The sequence below is a fragment of the Bufo gargarizans genome, chromosome 1 (assembly GCF_014858855.1).
Source record: "Bufo gargarizans isolate SCDJY-AF-19 chromosome 1, ASM1485885v1, whole genome shotgun sequence".
Lineage (NCBI taxonomy): Eukaryota > Metazoa > Chordata > Amphibia > Anura > Bufonidae > Bufo > Bufo gargarizans.
The window spans coordinates 431,046,595-431,059,630 of record NC_058080.1 but is presented as its reverse complement, the minus strand read 5'-3'; the positions used below and the strand labels follow the sequence as shown (position 1 = coordinate 431,059,630).

Genomic DNA, 13,036 nt, shown 5'->3' with positions numbered 1-13,036 from the left:
CGGATGCGGTCTCATTCACTTAAATGGGTCCGCAATTCCGGAGATGCGGAACGGAGTCCCGGAACGGAAAACCGGAAGCACTATAGAGTGCTTCCTTGGTGTTTCTTTCCGTTGTTCCGCACCGCAAAAAAATATGACATGTCATATTTTTTGTGGTGTGTACTGACCATGAACCCATTCAAGTTGAATGGGTCCCGCCCGCTGCACGGATGTTGCCCGTGCATTGGGGACCTCAATTGCGGTCCCCAATGCACGAAACGCCCGCATAACGGCCGTGTGCATGAGGCCTAAACGTGTAATCTTCATATGGGACTAGCCGCAGCCCAATCAATGTGAACAACAACATATGGTATGGGCATTAATATCTGCTGGATCACTAATTAATGTGAACAACAACATATGGGCATTAACCTCTGCTGAATTACCGTCCAAAAAGCACAGTCTTAATATACCAGTTCGGCCATTTTTTTTATTTGTTTTATGCATGAGCTCCGCATATTATAGGCCTGGATCATTAAATAATGTGCTTTTAATATTTGAATGTATGTTTATATGTAATATGGATTAATAAAATATAGGGGATGTGTTTAGAGTCTGTCTCATTAGTGAATTAAATGATAGAAAATGTAATGTCCACTCCCAACCAAGGCATGCACCCCCCCCCCCCCACCCTCCTCATGTGTACTCATAGAAGAAAGGGGAACAAGAGAACACTGATGATGACTTATTACTTGGATGGTTTCCAAGAAATGGAAATAGTGCATTGCTCATATAGCAGAAAAATCTGAACTATTATTTAAATATTTGTATATATGCTGTACGTAGAGTACCTGATAAGTAGACTCTGTTCCTTGTTCTCTCTGTTCACCACCATTGGGTTTATTCCCTAGAAAACATGGTAGATTCAGATGTTTTTTTTGGGGTGGGTGAAAGATTTGTATCTATATTTGAACACAGTCTTTTTATTCACTTAAGGTGTACACCTTTTGTAAATACAGTAACTTATTCGATGATCTACTCATCCAGACTTCTAGCCTTTGTTATGCTCCAGAGCTGCACTCACTATTCTGCTGGTGCAGTCACTGTGTACATACATTACATTACTTATCCTGTACTGATCCCGAGTTACATCCTGTATTATACTCCAGAGCTGCACTCACTATTCTGCTGGTGCAGTCACTGTGTACATACATTGCTTATCCTGTTCTGATCCTGAGTTACATCCTGTATTATACTCCAGAGCTGCACTCACTATTCTACTGGTACAGTCACTGTGTACATACATTACTTATCCTGTACTGATCCTGAGTTACATCCTGTATTATACTCCAGAGCTGCACTCACTATTCTGCTGGTGCAGTCACTGTGTACATACATTACTTATCCTGCACTGATCCTGAGTTACATCCTGCATTATACTCCAGAGCTGCACTCACTATTCTGCTGGTGGAGTCACTGTGTACATTACATTACTTATCCTGTACTGATCCTGAGTTACATCCTGTATTATACGCCAGAGCTGCACTCACTATTCTGCTGGTGCAGTCACTGTGTACATACATTACATTACTTATCCTGTACTGATCCTGAGTTACATCCTGTATTATACTCCAGAGCTGCACTCACTATTCTGCTGGTGGAGTCACTGTGTACATACATTACTTATCCTGTACTGACCCTGAGTTACATCCTGTATTATACTCCAGAGCTGCACTCACTATTCTGCTGGTGCAGTCACTGTGTACATACATTACTTATTCTGTACTGATCCTGAGTTACATCCTGTATTATACTCCAGAGCTGCACTCACTATTCTGCTGGTGGAGTCACTGTGTACATTACATTACTTATCCTGTACTGATCCTGAGTTACATCCTGTATTATACTCCAGAGCTGCACTCACTATTCTGCTGGTGGAGTCACTGTGTACATTACATTACTTATCCTGTACTGATCCTGAGTTACATCCTGTATTATACTCCAGAGCTGCACTCACTATTCTGCTGGTGGAGTCACTGTGTACATACATTACTTATCCTGTACTGACCCTGAGTTACATCCTGTACTATACTCCAGAGCTGCACTCACTATTCTGCTGGTGCAGTCACTGTGTACATACATTACTTATCCTGTACTGATCCTGAGTTACATCCTGTATTATACTCCAGAGCTGCACTCACTATTCTGCTGGTGGAGTCACTGTGTACATTACATTACTTATCCTGTACTGACCCTGAGTTACATCCTGTATTATACTCCAGAGCTGCACTCACTATTCTGCTGTTGGTTCACTGTGTACATACATTGAATTTGTTGAGCTGGCATCCTGTGCTCACCATTGCGCCACTCCTTCCTATAGGCATGGGCACCATGGGCATGGTGTCCTGGCCTGCCCCCTTCTCCCTGGTCTCCAGAGTCATCTGTAGTCTGCATGTCTGCATTGTTGAAATCCTGGCCTGGATTTTTAGGGAGTACATGCTCACTATCGGCCCCATAAAGGGTCAGCGCACATGTTCAAATCCTTCCCCAGCCAAAGGCTGATAGTTTCTGGTTATTTAAGGCATCCTCCCCAGTAGGAGTGTGTCTGATCTTTAGTCTAGTCTCTAGTTACTAGCAATGATGTGATCTTCCTTCTGACTACCCGTGTACCATACTCCTGCTTGACTACTGACTTTTACTTTTAGCCACTTTCCCTGACCTTAGTCTGTTTCTCGGATTGACCTAATGCTGCTTGCCCTGACTTTGGACCTGTCTCTCGGATACAATAGTACACTCCCTGCCCTTTCTTGGCTTATCTCCAGACTATGCATATTGCTTGATGTCTCAGTGCTTTATACAGGTGTCTCTAATGCCATGGGCCAACCACCAACCACACCAGGACTATATCAAGAGATAGTGGTCTGCTGACTCCTCTGAAGCAAAGTTTATGTCATTGTATGGGGATTAAAGGGTTAATACTGGAGGACTTCCAGGATAATGCACTTAGAGTTAGCAACTCCTTCCAAGATGACATTTATGATTTCCCATTTGTCTGGAGTGGCCCTAGCCTGGACAAATCCACTATTGGAGAAGAATGATCCCATCACAAATGATTTACAACTCTTTCTGAACATACTCAGAAGAGTTTTTGAGGAACTTGAGCATATCTCTTCTACGGCTTCCTCCCTTATATGGAACTCTGAAAGCAGGCCAATATGTTATCCAGTTCCAAAACCTTGCCTCAGACTGGCTTAGAATAATAAAGCACTAGTTGAAGAATTCTAGGAGGGACTTTTGGCATGAATCAAGGATGGATAAGTTGGTTGCTACATTCCCTCTACTCTGGATGTTCTGATCTCCTTTAGCATTCCAAAAAGGCAGCCTGTGAAAGAAGACCCTTTTGATTGGCACTCAAGTTACAGAGACCACTTTCTCCACAGCTACTAGACTAGAGCCTATGCATGTGGACACTGAGGGGCAGCATAACCAAGAAGAAGCACATGCCCAGAATTACTAATAATCTCTGTATGTATTGTGAAGACAAGTGGCACTATGACTACACCTGCTCACTCAAGTCGGGAAACTCCAGAACCTAAGGTCAGTGGCAGAGTCTACTCTAGGTGAAGAAAAGTCTTCTCCAAGACTGAATTTACCAGTGACCCCGTCTTTCCTGTTCACTATTTCTGCCCTCCTATATTTTATGGATTGGCAGGAAACGTCCTGCATCAAACCGTGGTGAGTCAGTATCAGATAACCATGCAGTGACTTGAGAGACCTTTGGTGGTGACATCTGTCAATAGGAGGGCTCTCTCTCTAAATCCATTCAGTTTGTCACCATGCCTATAAATCTGCAATTGGGTGCACTCCTTTCTAAAATATCTCTCTGCTGCTTCTTCCAATGTCCTTTAGTACCCTGCTGTGGAACTACTCTAGCTCTATCTGCATCATCCTGTCCAAGCCTGGCAAGATTCTACATTGAGGATCTACCTGTCATTCCAAATGCTTGACCTCTGTACAACCTATCTGACATCCACCTGTACATCACAATCTGCAAGGCTTACAGTAGCTTACCACAGTTTTCAAGTCTTTGCCAACCTATCATCCTTATGAATTAATATCAACTACCATTAATCCCTGTGATTCTTGACAGATTGTGTGGCGCCAAGGTTTTTTTACTAAACTAGATCTGAGTAGAGACTACAAACTAATTTGTATCTGTACCGGCGATGAATGGAAAACAGTTTCAATACCCAGGATGGCCACTACAAGTCTTTTGAACTTAGTAATGCTCCAGCAGTCTTTGAAAAGTTTGTAAATCCTTGTGATTTCTCTATATTTTTTATGTGTGGTATATCTTGATGATATCTTGATCTTCTCACCCCACTTAAAGGGGTTGTTCGGGTTCAGAGCTAAACCCGGACATATCCCCATTTTCACCCAGGCAGCCCCCCTGACTTGAGCATCAGAACAGTTCATGCTCCGATGCTCTCCTCTGCCCTGTGCTGAATCACGCAGAGCAAAGGCATTTTCTGGAGTTCCGGCTCTCCATGGGGATGCTAGGCGGAGGCTTCCGCCCAGCAGTGAGCCCAGTGACATCACCGGGACTGATGGGCAGGCTTTAGCGCTGCCCTAGCCTATAAAATGGCTAGGGCAGCGCTAAAGCCCACCCATCTGAGCCAGTGAAGTCACCGAACACACTGCTGGGCAGAAGCCTCCGCCTGGCAGTGTGTTATTGTAAAAAAAAGAGCCCTTGCCCTGCGGTATCCAGCGCAGGGCAAAGGAGAGCACCGGAGGATGAAATGCTCCAATGCTAACATCATGGGGGCTGCGCGGGTGAAATTATGGGTATGTCCAGGTTCAACTTTGAACCCAGACAACCCCTTTACTATCTAATCACAAACATGTCTACACTGTACTCCAGCATCTGAAGGAGAATAGACTCTCCAACATTTGAAAGGCATGTGTTTGAGAAAACCTCTCTTCCCTTCCTATATAACATATCTGATCTAGGTCTTCAAATGGATTCTGAAAAATTATCTCCTGTGTTAAACTGGCCTTGACCATCCTGCTTAACCTTATCTGCAATCCAATAATTTTTGAGCTTTGCAAATTATTATAGGCAGTTCACCCCCCACTTTTCCACCTTAACTGCACCTATCATCACTCTGACCAGAATATCCACTCCAGAGGCAGAATCCACTCAAATCCTGAAAAACCCAGAGGCTTTTTCCTCTGTACCTGTACTACATTGTCCAGATATTATTAAACAAACTGTTCTTTCTAGATGTGGACACATTGTTCACAGGAGAGTAGATATTCGTCCTTAGAAATCTTCTTCTGGCAGAATGATGCAATGAGTTTTTTTTTCTAAGGTTTTCTCAGCTTCTGAATGTTATTTCAGGATGCATGGATCTATTAAACATCAAGCTGGCCTTGGAGGAGACGTGCTATGTTCTAGAGGGAAAGAGTTACTTTGTCTAATTTGCTCAGTGACTCAATCCTTACCAGGCCCGATTGGTCTTTTTCCTTTGACCTGGTCTACTTCTTGCTACTTTTCCTCTCCACAGACAAAATGCTTAATGCATTCTCTGCTCCCAGTCTTTCCACCCACTACTTACAAAGAAATTCTCTTTGTGACAAAGTAATTTGTCACAAAGCAAATGTTTTTGTAAAATTTGTCGAAGCAGCCGAATCGAATTTTTGAATACTTCACTTATCTCTATTACCTAATTTCTTTTTCTCGGTATGTTTCTTGAGAAAGAAATATGATCCTACAGTGATAAGGGTCAGGATTATGATGTTACCAGCGACCATCCCAGCGATGAAGATAGAATCCATACATCTGCAAACTATGAAAAAAAATTGTAAATTGCACTATAATGAGCTACAAAGAACAAGGAGATGAGGTAAGAAGTTGTAACAATATAATGATTTATCATACATACATTATATTATTGACATAATAACTGTTTCCCCGAAAATAAGACAGATATTGATTTTTGCTCCCAAAGATTCGCTAGGTCTTATTTTCAGGGATGTCTTATTTTTCCATGAAGAAAACTACGGTACACATTTATTGTTGAACAAAAAAATCAGGGTGGGAGGGGGATCACTTAAAATGACACAGGGGGATCAGAAGGGGGAATCAAAATGGCACAGGAGAATCAGAGGGGGGGGGGATTACCGTACCATCTTAGTACCCCCTTCTGATCCTCCTGTGTCATTTTGATCCCCCCCGATTCCCCTGTGTCATTTTAAATGATCCTCCTACCCACTCTGATACCCCTGTGCCATTTTAAGTGATCCCCCTCCCCACCCTGATACCCATGTGCCATTTTAAATGATCCCCCTCCCCTGTGCCAGGTATTTAGTCCCCCCCCCCACCTGTCACCCCTGTGTGTCTGTGCCAGCCAAGTTGTCAGTCAGCCAGACTCCGTCATGGCAGAGCGAGCAGCGGGCGGTACAAGGCAGCAGCTTGTCCTGGCAACGGCGCGGTCTCTCTGATTTAAAGAGACCTCGCACCGCCTGCGCTGCGGCCAATCAGTGAGCTGCGTTGCGGCGCCAGTAGGGTCCACAGGAGTCAGAGGCCTTACGGTACCGTAGCTTCGGGGGCCTCATACTGGGGTGGCTTTATTATCGGGGTGGCCTTATATTACAGCGCAAGGCAAAAATAGAAGTAGGTCTTATTTTCGGGGATGTCTTATTTTCGGGGAAACACGGTATATGTGTCCCCTCGTCTACTGATGATAATCATTAGTGTTGAGCAAATCGAAGCATCCAAAGTGGAATTCAATCCAAAGTTTAGTAAAAATTTAATTACCCACAAATCTGAATTTCCTTGCACTTTGTGGTAATGAATCATTTTATTCAAATTTATTTATTTTAAATGGCTGCTGCACGTGGTACAAAGTTAAAGTAAGAAGCCCGGGAACACAATATTACCCATAATGCCACGCATCCAGCCAATCCGCAGGTAGCCAGCCCCATTTGTCACAGCCCTATAGAACCCTTATCCCATACGGTCTCCACCAGTTCACTGGGAGCTGAGCTTAGGAAGAGACGTGACAAGAGCTCATGCACTGGGGCAGTGTTGCTGAAAACTATTAATAGAAGAATATTGGAGAAGTACAGTGCAGGGAGATTGTAGGGAGAGTGTTTAGAGACTGTAGGGAGAGCATAGGCACACAGCAAGAACAGTGCAGGTTGAAAACTGCTAGAAAAAATATACAATGCAACAGCTCTCTGCTAACATCTAGGCGATCTCTGTAAGATAGGAGCCTAACACAAAATACCGTATTTTTCACCCCATAAGATGCATTTTGGGATCTCTCATTAGTACCGGGGGACCGGGAAGCGGTGATGACTCTGTACTCACAGCTTCCAGGTCCTCAGCTGTCAGTTGTGCAGGGCTGCGCACAGCGTGAGGCGCCCTGTGATGGCACGCTGTGCGCGCCAATTCACAGCACAGCCGATGGAGGAGGAAGCAGATCGCTGGCGGTGAGGAGCAGTGGCGTCCAGGAGCAGGAGAGGTAAGTGTTTTTTATATTTTATTTTATTTTATATGAGGCTGGTGAGAGGCTACTGGGGGCTGCTATATCAGGCTATTGGGGGCTGATAGGAAATAGCCTTTAAAAAAGTTTGTTGCGGACCCCTTTGGCGCTGCCTAGACCTTGATTGAATGAACTTCAGAATTGAAGTGTCTGGTATTAAGAGATCTTTTATTATACAGTATAGTCAACGCGTTTCTGGGGCAGGATTACCCTCTTCATCAGGGCTATTTACAGTATGACAGGCTACAAAAGGTTTAAAAGCCAGTTTTTTTGGTGGGCTGGGGTGGGGCTTAATAGGAAGGGGGCGGGGCTAAGTGAATTGATAAACATATATAGCACATACAGAACATTGGTTACATATATAGATTTAAAATAGATTTAAAATACAACATAATGTAGATGGCAATGTGCAGTCCATCTGTTAGGATGCATGGTTCTTCCTCAGAGGGTGCAGGGTGGCGTCGCATAGGTGGGTGTTATTCTGTTGTCTGTGGGGAATGGTTCTGAGAATATGTTCCCAATCATGTGCTCATATTGCTCCGATTCTGGTTCTCGAGTGGCGTGTTAGGTAGAGAGTGGGCCACTATTGCTGTGCTGCAGTAGATCTGCGCTGGGGTGCTGGTTCTTGTCCCCCAGCACGCAGTATATATAAATATATACACAGGCAGGGCCGCCATCAGGGGGGTACAGCCGATACTCCAGTAAGGGGCCCAGACCCTGGGGGGGCCTGGCCAGTTCCAATGTAAAAAAAAAAAAAAAAAAAAATTTTTTTTTTTTTTTTTTTTTTTTTTTACCCCCTCTCATTTGTCAGTGACTTGAGTTGAACTTTATTGCATCGCTAGAGGGGGGCAATTGATCATTCCTTGCTAGTGATGTCCAGTTCATGAACGAATCATTCATTTCAATCGATTCAGTTCACTGAACCGGAGGAGTCGATTACTCTGACTGAGCCGATCCGTGTGAAGCCGCTCAGTCTGAGTCAGTGAGTCACACAGCACATAATAGCAGAGCCGCTGGCAGCAGGGAGGGACTCGGGAGGAGTGTAATCTGATCCTAGAGTGGAAGCTGCTTCTGCCAGCCCCTCCCCTCCCCGCCCACCAACCAATCAGAGCTGAGGCAAGGCAAGCACTAGCAGCTCTGAGTCTGAGTCACTGACACAAGTGAAGGGAGTCTGAGAAAGAATCGAATGAGTCACAGGTTAAAGGAATCTAAAGATCCGACTTAGGCCTCTTTCACACTTGCGTTGTCCGGATCCGGCGTGTACTCCACTTGCCGGAATTACACGCCGGATCCGGAAAAACGCAAGTGTACTGAAAGCATTTGAAGACGGATCCGTCTTCAAAATGCTTTCAGTGTTACTATGGCACCCAGGACGCTATTAAAGTCCTGGTTGCCATAGTAGTAGTGGGGAGCGGTATACTTACAGTCCGCGCGGCTCCCGGGGCGCTCCAGAATGACGTCAGAGCGCCCCATGCACATGGATCATGTGATCCATGCGATCACGTCATCCATGCGCTTGGGGCGCCCTGACGTCACTCTGGAGCGCCCCGGGAGCCGCACGGACGGTAAGTATACTGCTCCCCCGCTCACCGCTACACTTTACCATGGCTGCCAGGACTTTAGCGTCCCGGCAGCCATGGTAACCATTCAGAAAAAGCTAAACGTCGCATCCGGCAATGCGCCGAAACGACGTTTAGCTTAAGGCCGGATCCGGATAAATGCCTTTCAATGGGCATTCATTCCGAATCCGGCCTTGCGGCAAGTGTTCCGGATTTTTGGCCGGAGCAAAAAGCGCAGCATGCTGCGCTATTTGCTGCGGCCAAAAAACGTTCCGTTCCGGAACTGAAGACATCCTGATGCATCCTGAAGGACGGACTGTCCATTCAGAATGCATTAGGATAATCCTGATCAGTATTCTTCCGGCATAGAGCCCCGACGACGGAACTCTATGCCGGAAGACAAGAACGCAGATGTGAAAGAGCCCTTAGAGACTCATTCGATTCTTTGAGTTAAAAGAGCCGTGAGTCACCAGAACAGTTTACACTGAGGCTGATGCTTTTGTTGCAGCAGTGATACGATTAAGGGACAGGAGCAGAGAGATAAGAGAAGTGACAGATGACTGTGAAGACCATGCGATCTGTTTGCTCAGAAGCCATGAGATTGTAAGGCTACTTTCACACTAGCGGCAGGACGGATCCGACAGGCTGTTCACCCTGTCAGATCCGTCCTTCCGTTATTTCGCCGGACCACCGCTCCGTCACCAATGGCGAAAGGCCGCCGGACTAAAAGTACTGCATGTCCAACTTGTTGTGTGGTCTTTGCTCAGGGGTAAAATGCAAAGCTGTTTTCTGGATTATCCCACAGGGCCATGATCCTCCATTATTGTTTTTAACCCCTCCCTTGCCAGCCCACCCAGCCCTATTTAGCTTTGTGTTCAGCTTTGAAAAAAATGTTTAGGCCATGAAGGGGTTAATTAAGTGTTGGAGGGGGTGGGGGGTGTTATTGTGCATATTGTGTTTGGGATCCATTTAACAAGTTTGACCAGTTGGGTTTGAGAGTGGTTGAGTGTCATCCACAGATCCCTCATAACAGTGCGTCACCCACAGACCCCCCCCCCCCCCATAACAGTGCGTCACCCACAGACCCCCCATAACAGTGTGTCACCCACAGATCCCCCATAACAGTGTGTCACCCACAGATCCCCCATTAACAGTGTGTCATCCACAGATCCCCCATAACAGTGTGTCATCCACAGATCCCCCATAACAGTGTGTCATCCAGAGATTCCTCATAACAGTGTGTCATCCACAGATCCCCCATAACAATGTCATCCACAGATCCCCCATAACATTGTGTCATCCACAGATTCCCCCATAAACAGTGTGTCATCCACAGATCCCCCCATAACAGTGTGTCATCCACAGATCCCCCATAACATTGTGTCATCCACAGATCCCCCCATAACAGTGTGTCATCCACAGATCCCCCATAAAAGTGTCATCCACAGATTCCCCCATAAGTGTGTCATCCACATATTCCCCCCATAAGAGTAAGTCCTCCACAGATTCCCCCCATAACAGTACGTCATCCACAGATCCCCCCATAACACTGTAACAGTAAACCTTGTGCTTTTTTTTTTTTTTTTTAAATGTGCCAGGGGAAGATTGCTAGGGCAGATTAGAACAGATAGTGTAGTTAGTGTTAGTAGAGGGTCCTGCTTAAAAGAGTCTACCTTGTCGTGGTAGCAGGCTTCATATTATTTGGTCAAAAACGAATTCCTTACTGAAATCACTGATTATCACTTTTTACTGTCTTTGTAGTTGTAAAAAAATTATCACTTTTTACTGTCTTTGTAGTTGTAAAAAAATTATCACTTTTTACTGTCTTTGTAGTTGTAAAAAAATTATGAAATTGGGGGTAGGTCCTTGGGGGTGGAGGGGAGGTGGAGTCAGGATGGATTCTAAAGGGGCGGGGTAGGAGGGGGGGCCCAGGCCTTGAGCTGTGTAAGGGGCCCCAAAATTTCTGATGGCAGCCCTGTACACAGGTGTGTATTCTAGGTACCAAAATCGTAGGTATACTTGTTTTTTTGGGGGTATTTATATTTATTGTTGCATTTTCAATATCATTTCATGTATTTCATTCAGGCCATTTGGAGTGAGGGTGTTCAATTGATAGATCCAATACACTTCTCTTTTTTGGAGGAGGTTGAATCTGTTATAGGGATTAGGTGGTACGAAGTCTATTGGGGTGATATGTATCTGGTGTTTTTCTTTTTCAGGGGTACTCATGCAGTGTCTAGATAGACTGTGTTTGGTGTACAGTTTCTGTATATTGTGATGGTGGTGCTGATTTAGACGGCAGTGTAATGGTTGGGTGGTGCGTCCTACATATTGCAGTCCGCACTGGCATTCAATCATATAGATTACATATGATGATTGACAGGTTAGGTGATGTTTGATGCTGAAGGAGGTCTTGTTGGTGTTTTAGGAAAAGGATGCTTTTTTGTTGGTGATGGTCTTACAACAGAGGCAGCGTAGGGTGTTGCATTTAAAACTGCCCGATTTTTTTTAGTATTTTTTGGGTTTTGTTTAATGTCTGTGTTTTTGGGTGTGTGTCTTTTCAGATGGTGTTTTGGTTTGCTTGGTGCTAGTAGGTTTCGGATTGTGGGGGCTCGTCTGTATGTGATTTTCGGTCTGTTTGGTAGATATTTTTTGAGGTATGGGTCTTGTAGTAGGATATGCCAGTGTTTCTGTAGGATTTGTAGAAGGACAGAATTGGACGTACTGTACTGCGTGACAAAATGAACGGTTTGCAAGGGAGCAGGCTCTTTCATACTTGGTTGTAGGCATTCAGATTGCGTTAGTTCGCGGCTTCTTTTGTATACGTCGGATATGATTTTTTAGGGATATTGTTTCTCTTTGAATCTTTTTTCTAGTAGTTTTGATTGTGCGGTGAAATCTGTATCATTGGTGCAGTTGCGTCTTATGCATTTATATTGACTATATGGAATATTCCTGAGGCATTTCTTGTGATGGAAACTCAAATATTGGATATAGCTGTTCGTGTCTACGGTCTTAAAGGGCTTCTGTCACCCCCCAAAAGTCTCTTCTTTTTTTTTGGCTAATTAAAGTCTTTATACTGCAATTTTTCAATATATAGGGCTCTTACCCTTTTCTGTTGGCTAGTTTCTTTAAAAACGGCACTTTTATAATATGTAAATTACCTCTCTACCAGCAAGTAGGGCGGTTACTTGCTGGTAGCCTCCGCATCCTCCTTTCCAAAAAACGTCCCCTCCTCCTGCTGATTGACAGGGCCAGGGAGCGCTCTCCTCCTCCGACTGGCCCTGTCTGCAATTCAAATCCCGCACCTACATCTCTTTCGGCGCAGGCGCTCTGAGAGAAGGACGCTCGCTTTCTCAGCACTTCCTCAGTGCGCCCTTCGCCGATGACGTCTTCTCTTTCGGGTTTAGAGGTGACGTCATCGGCGCAGGCGCACTGAGGGAGTGATGAGGAAGCAAGCGTCCTTCTCTCAGAGCGCCTGCGCCAAATGAGATGCAGACGCAGGATTTAAATTGCAGACAGGGCCAGCCGGAGGAGGAGAGCGCTCCCTGTCAATCAGCAGGAGGAGGGGGCGTTTTTTGGAAAGGAGGATGCGGTAATGAGGTAATTTACATATTATAAAAGTGCCGTTTTAAAGAAACTAGCCAACAGAAAAGGGTAAGAGCCCTATATATTGAAAAATCACAGTATAACGATTTTAATTAGCCTAAAAAAAAATGATTTTTGGGGGGTGACAGAAGCCCTTTAAAGAAGGTTTTTGTGATAATTTTGTTGTCTTGATTGGTTACGATGATGTCTAGAAATTCTGTTGATTTTCTACTAAATTTAGGTGTGAAGGTAATATTCCAGTCTGTGAAGTTGAGGCTCTTACAGGAATCAAGTGCTGATTTATCATCACCATCCCAGATGATGAACAAATCGTCTATATATCTTTTATAGTATACAACA

The 13,036-nt window shown here is 44.8% G+C and overlaps 1 protein-coding gene across 2 annotated transcripts in view; it reads right to left on the bottom strand.

Annotated features, from left to right (window-relative positions):
• Positions 1-13,036, bottom strand: part of LOC122932403 (sialic acid-binding Ig-like lectin 14) — a 49,030-nt gene that overhangs the window by 28,117 nt on the left and 7,877 nt on the right. Inside the window, exons 5-6 of one of the 2 annotated variants that reach the window (XM_044286785.1) lie at positions 5,706-5,828; positions 831-886 (exon numbers count right to left, since the gene is read on the bottom strand). In XM_044286785.1, coding sequence (XP_044142720.1) covers positions 831-886; positions 5,706-5,828 — 179 coding nt within the window. The remainder of the gene's footprint in view (positions 1-830; positions 887-5,705; positions 5,829-13,036) is intronic. The other variant, XM_044286792.1, reaches the window with a different exon arrangement.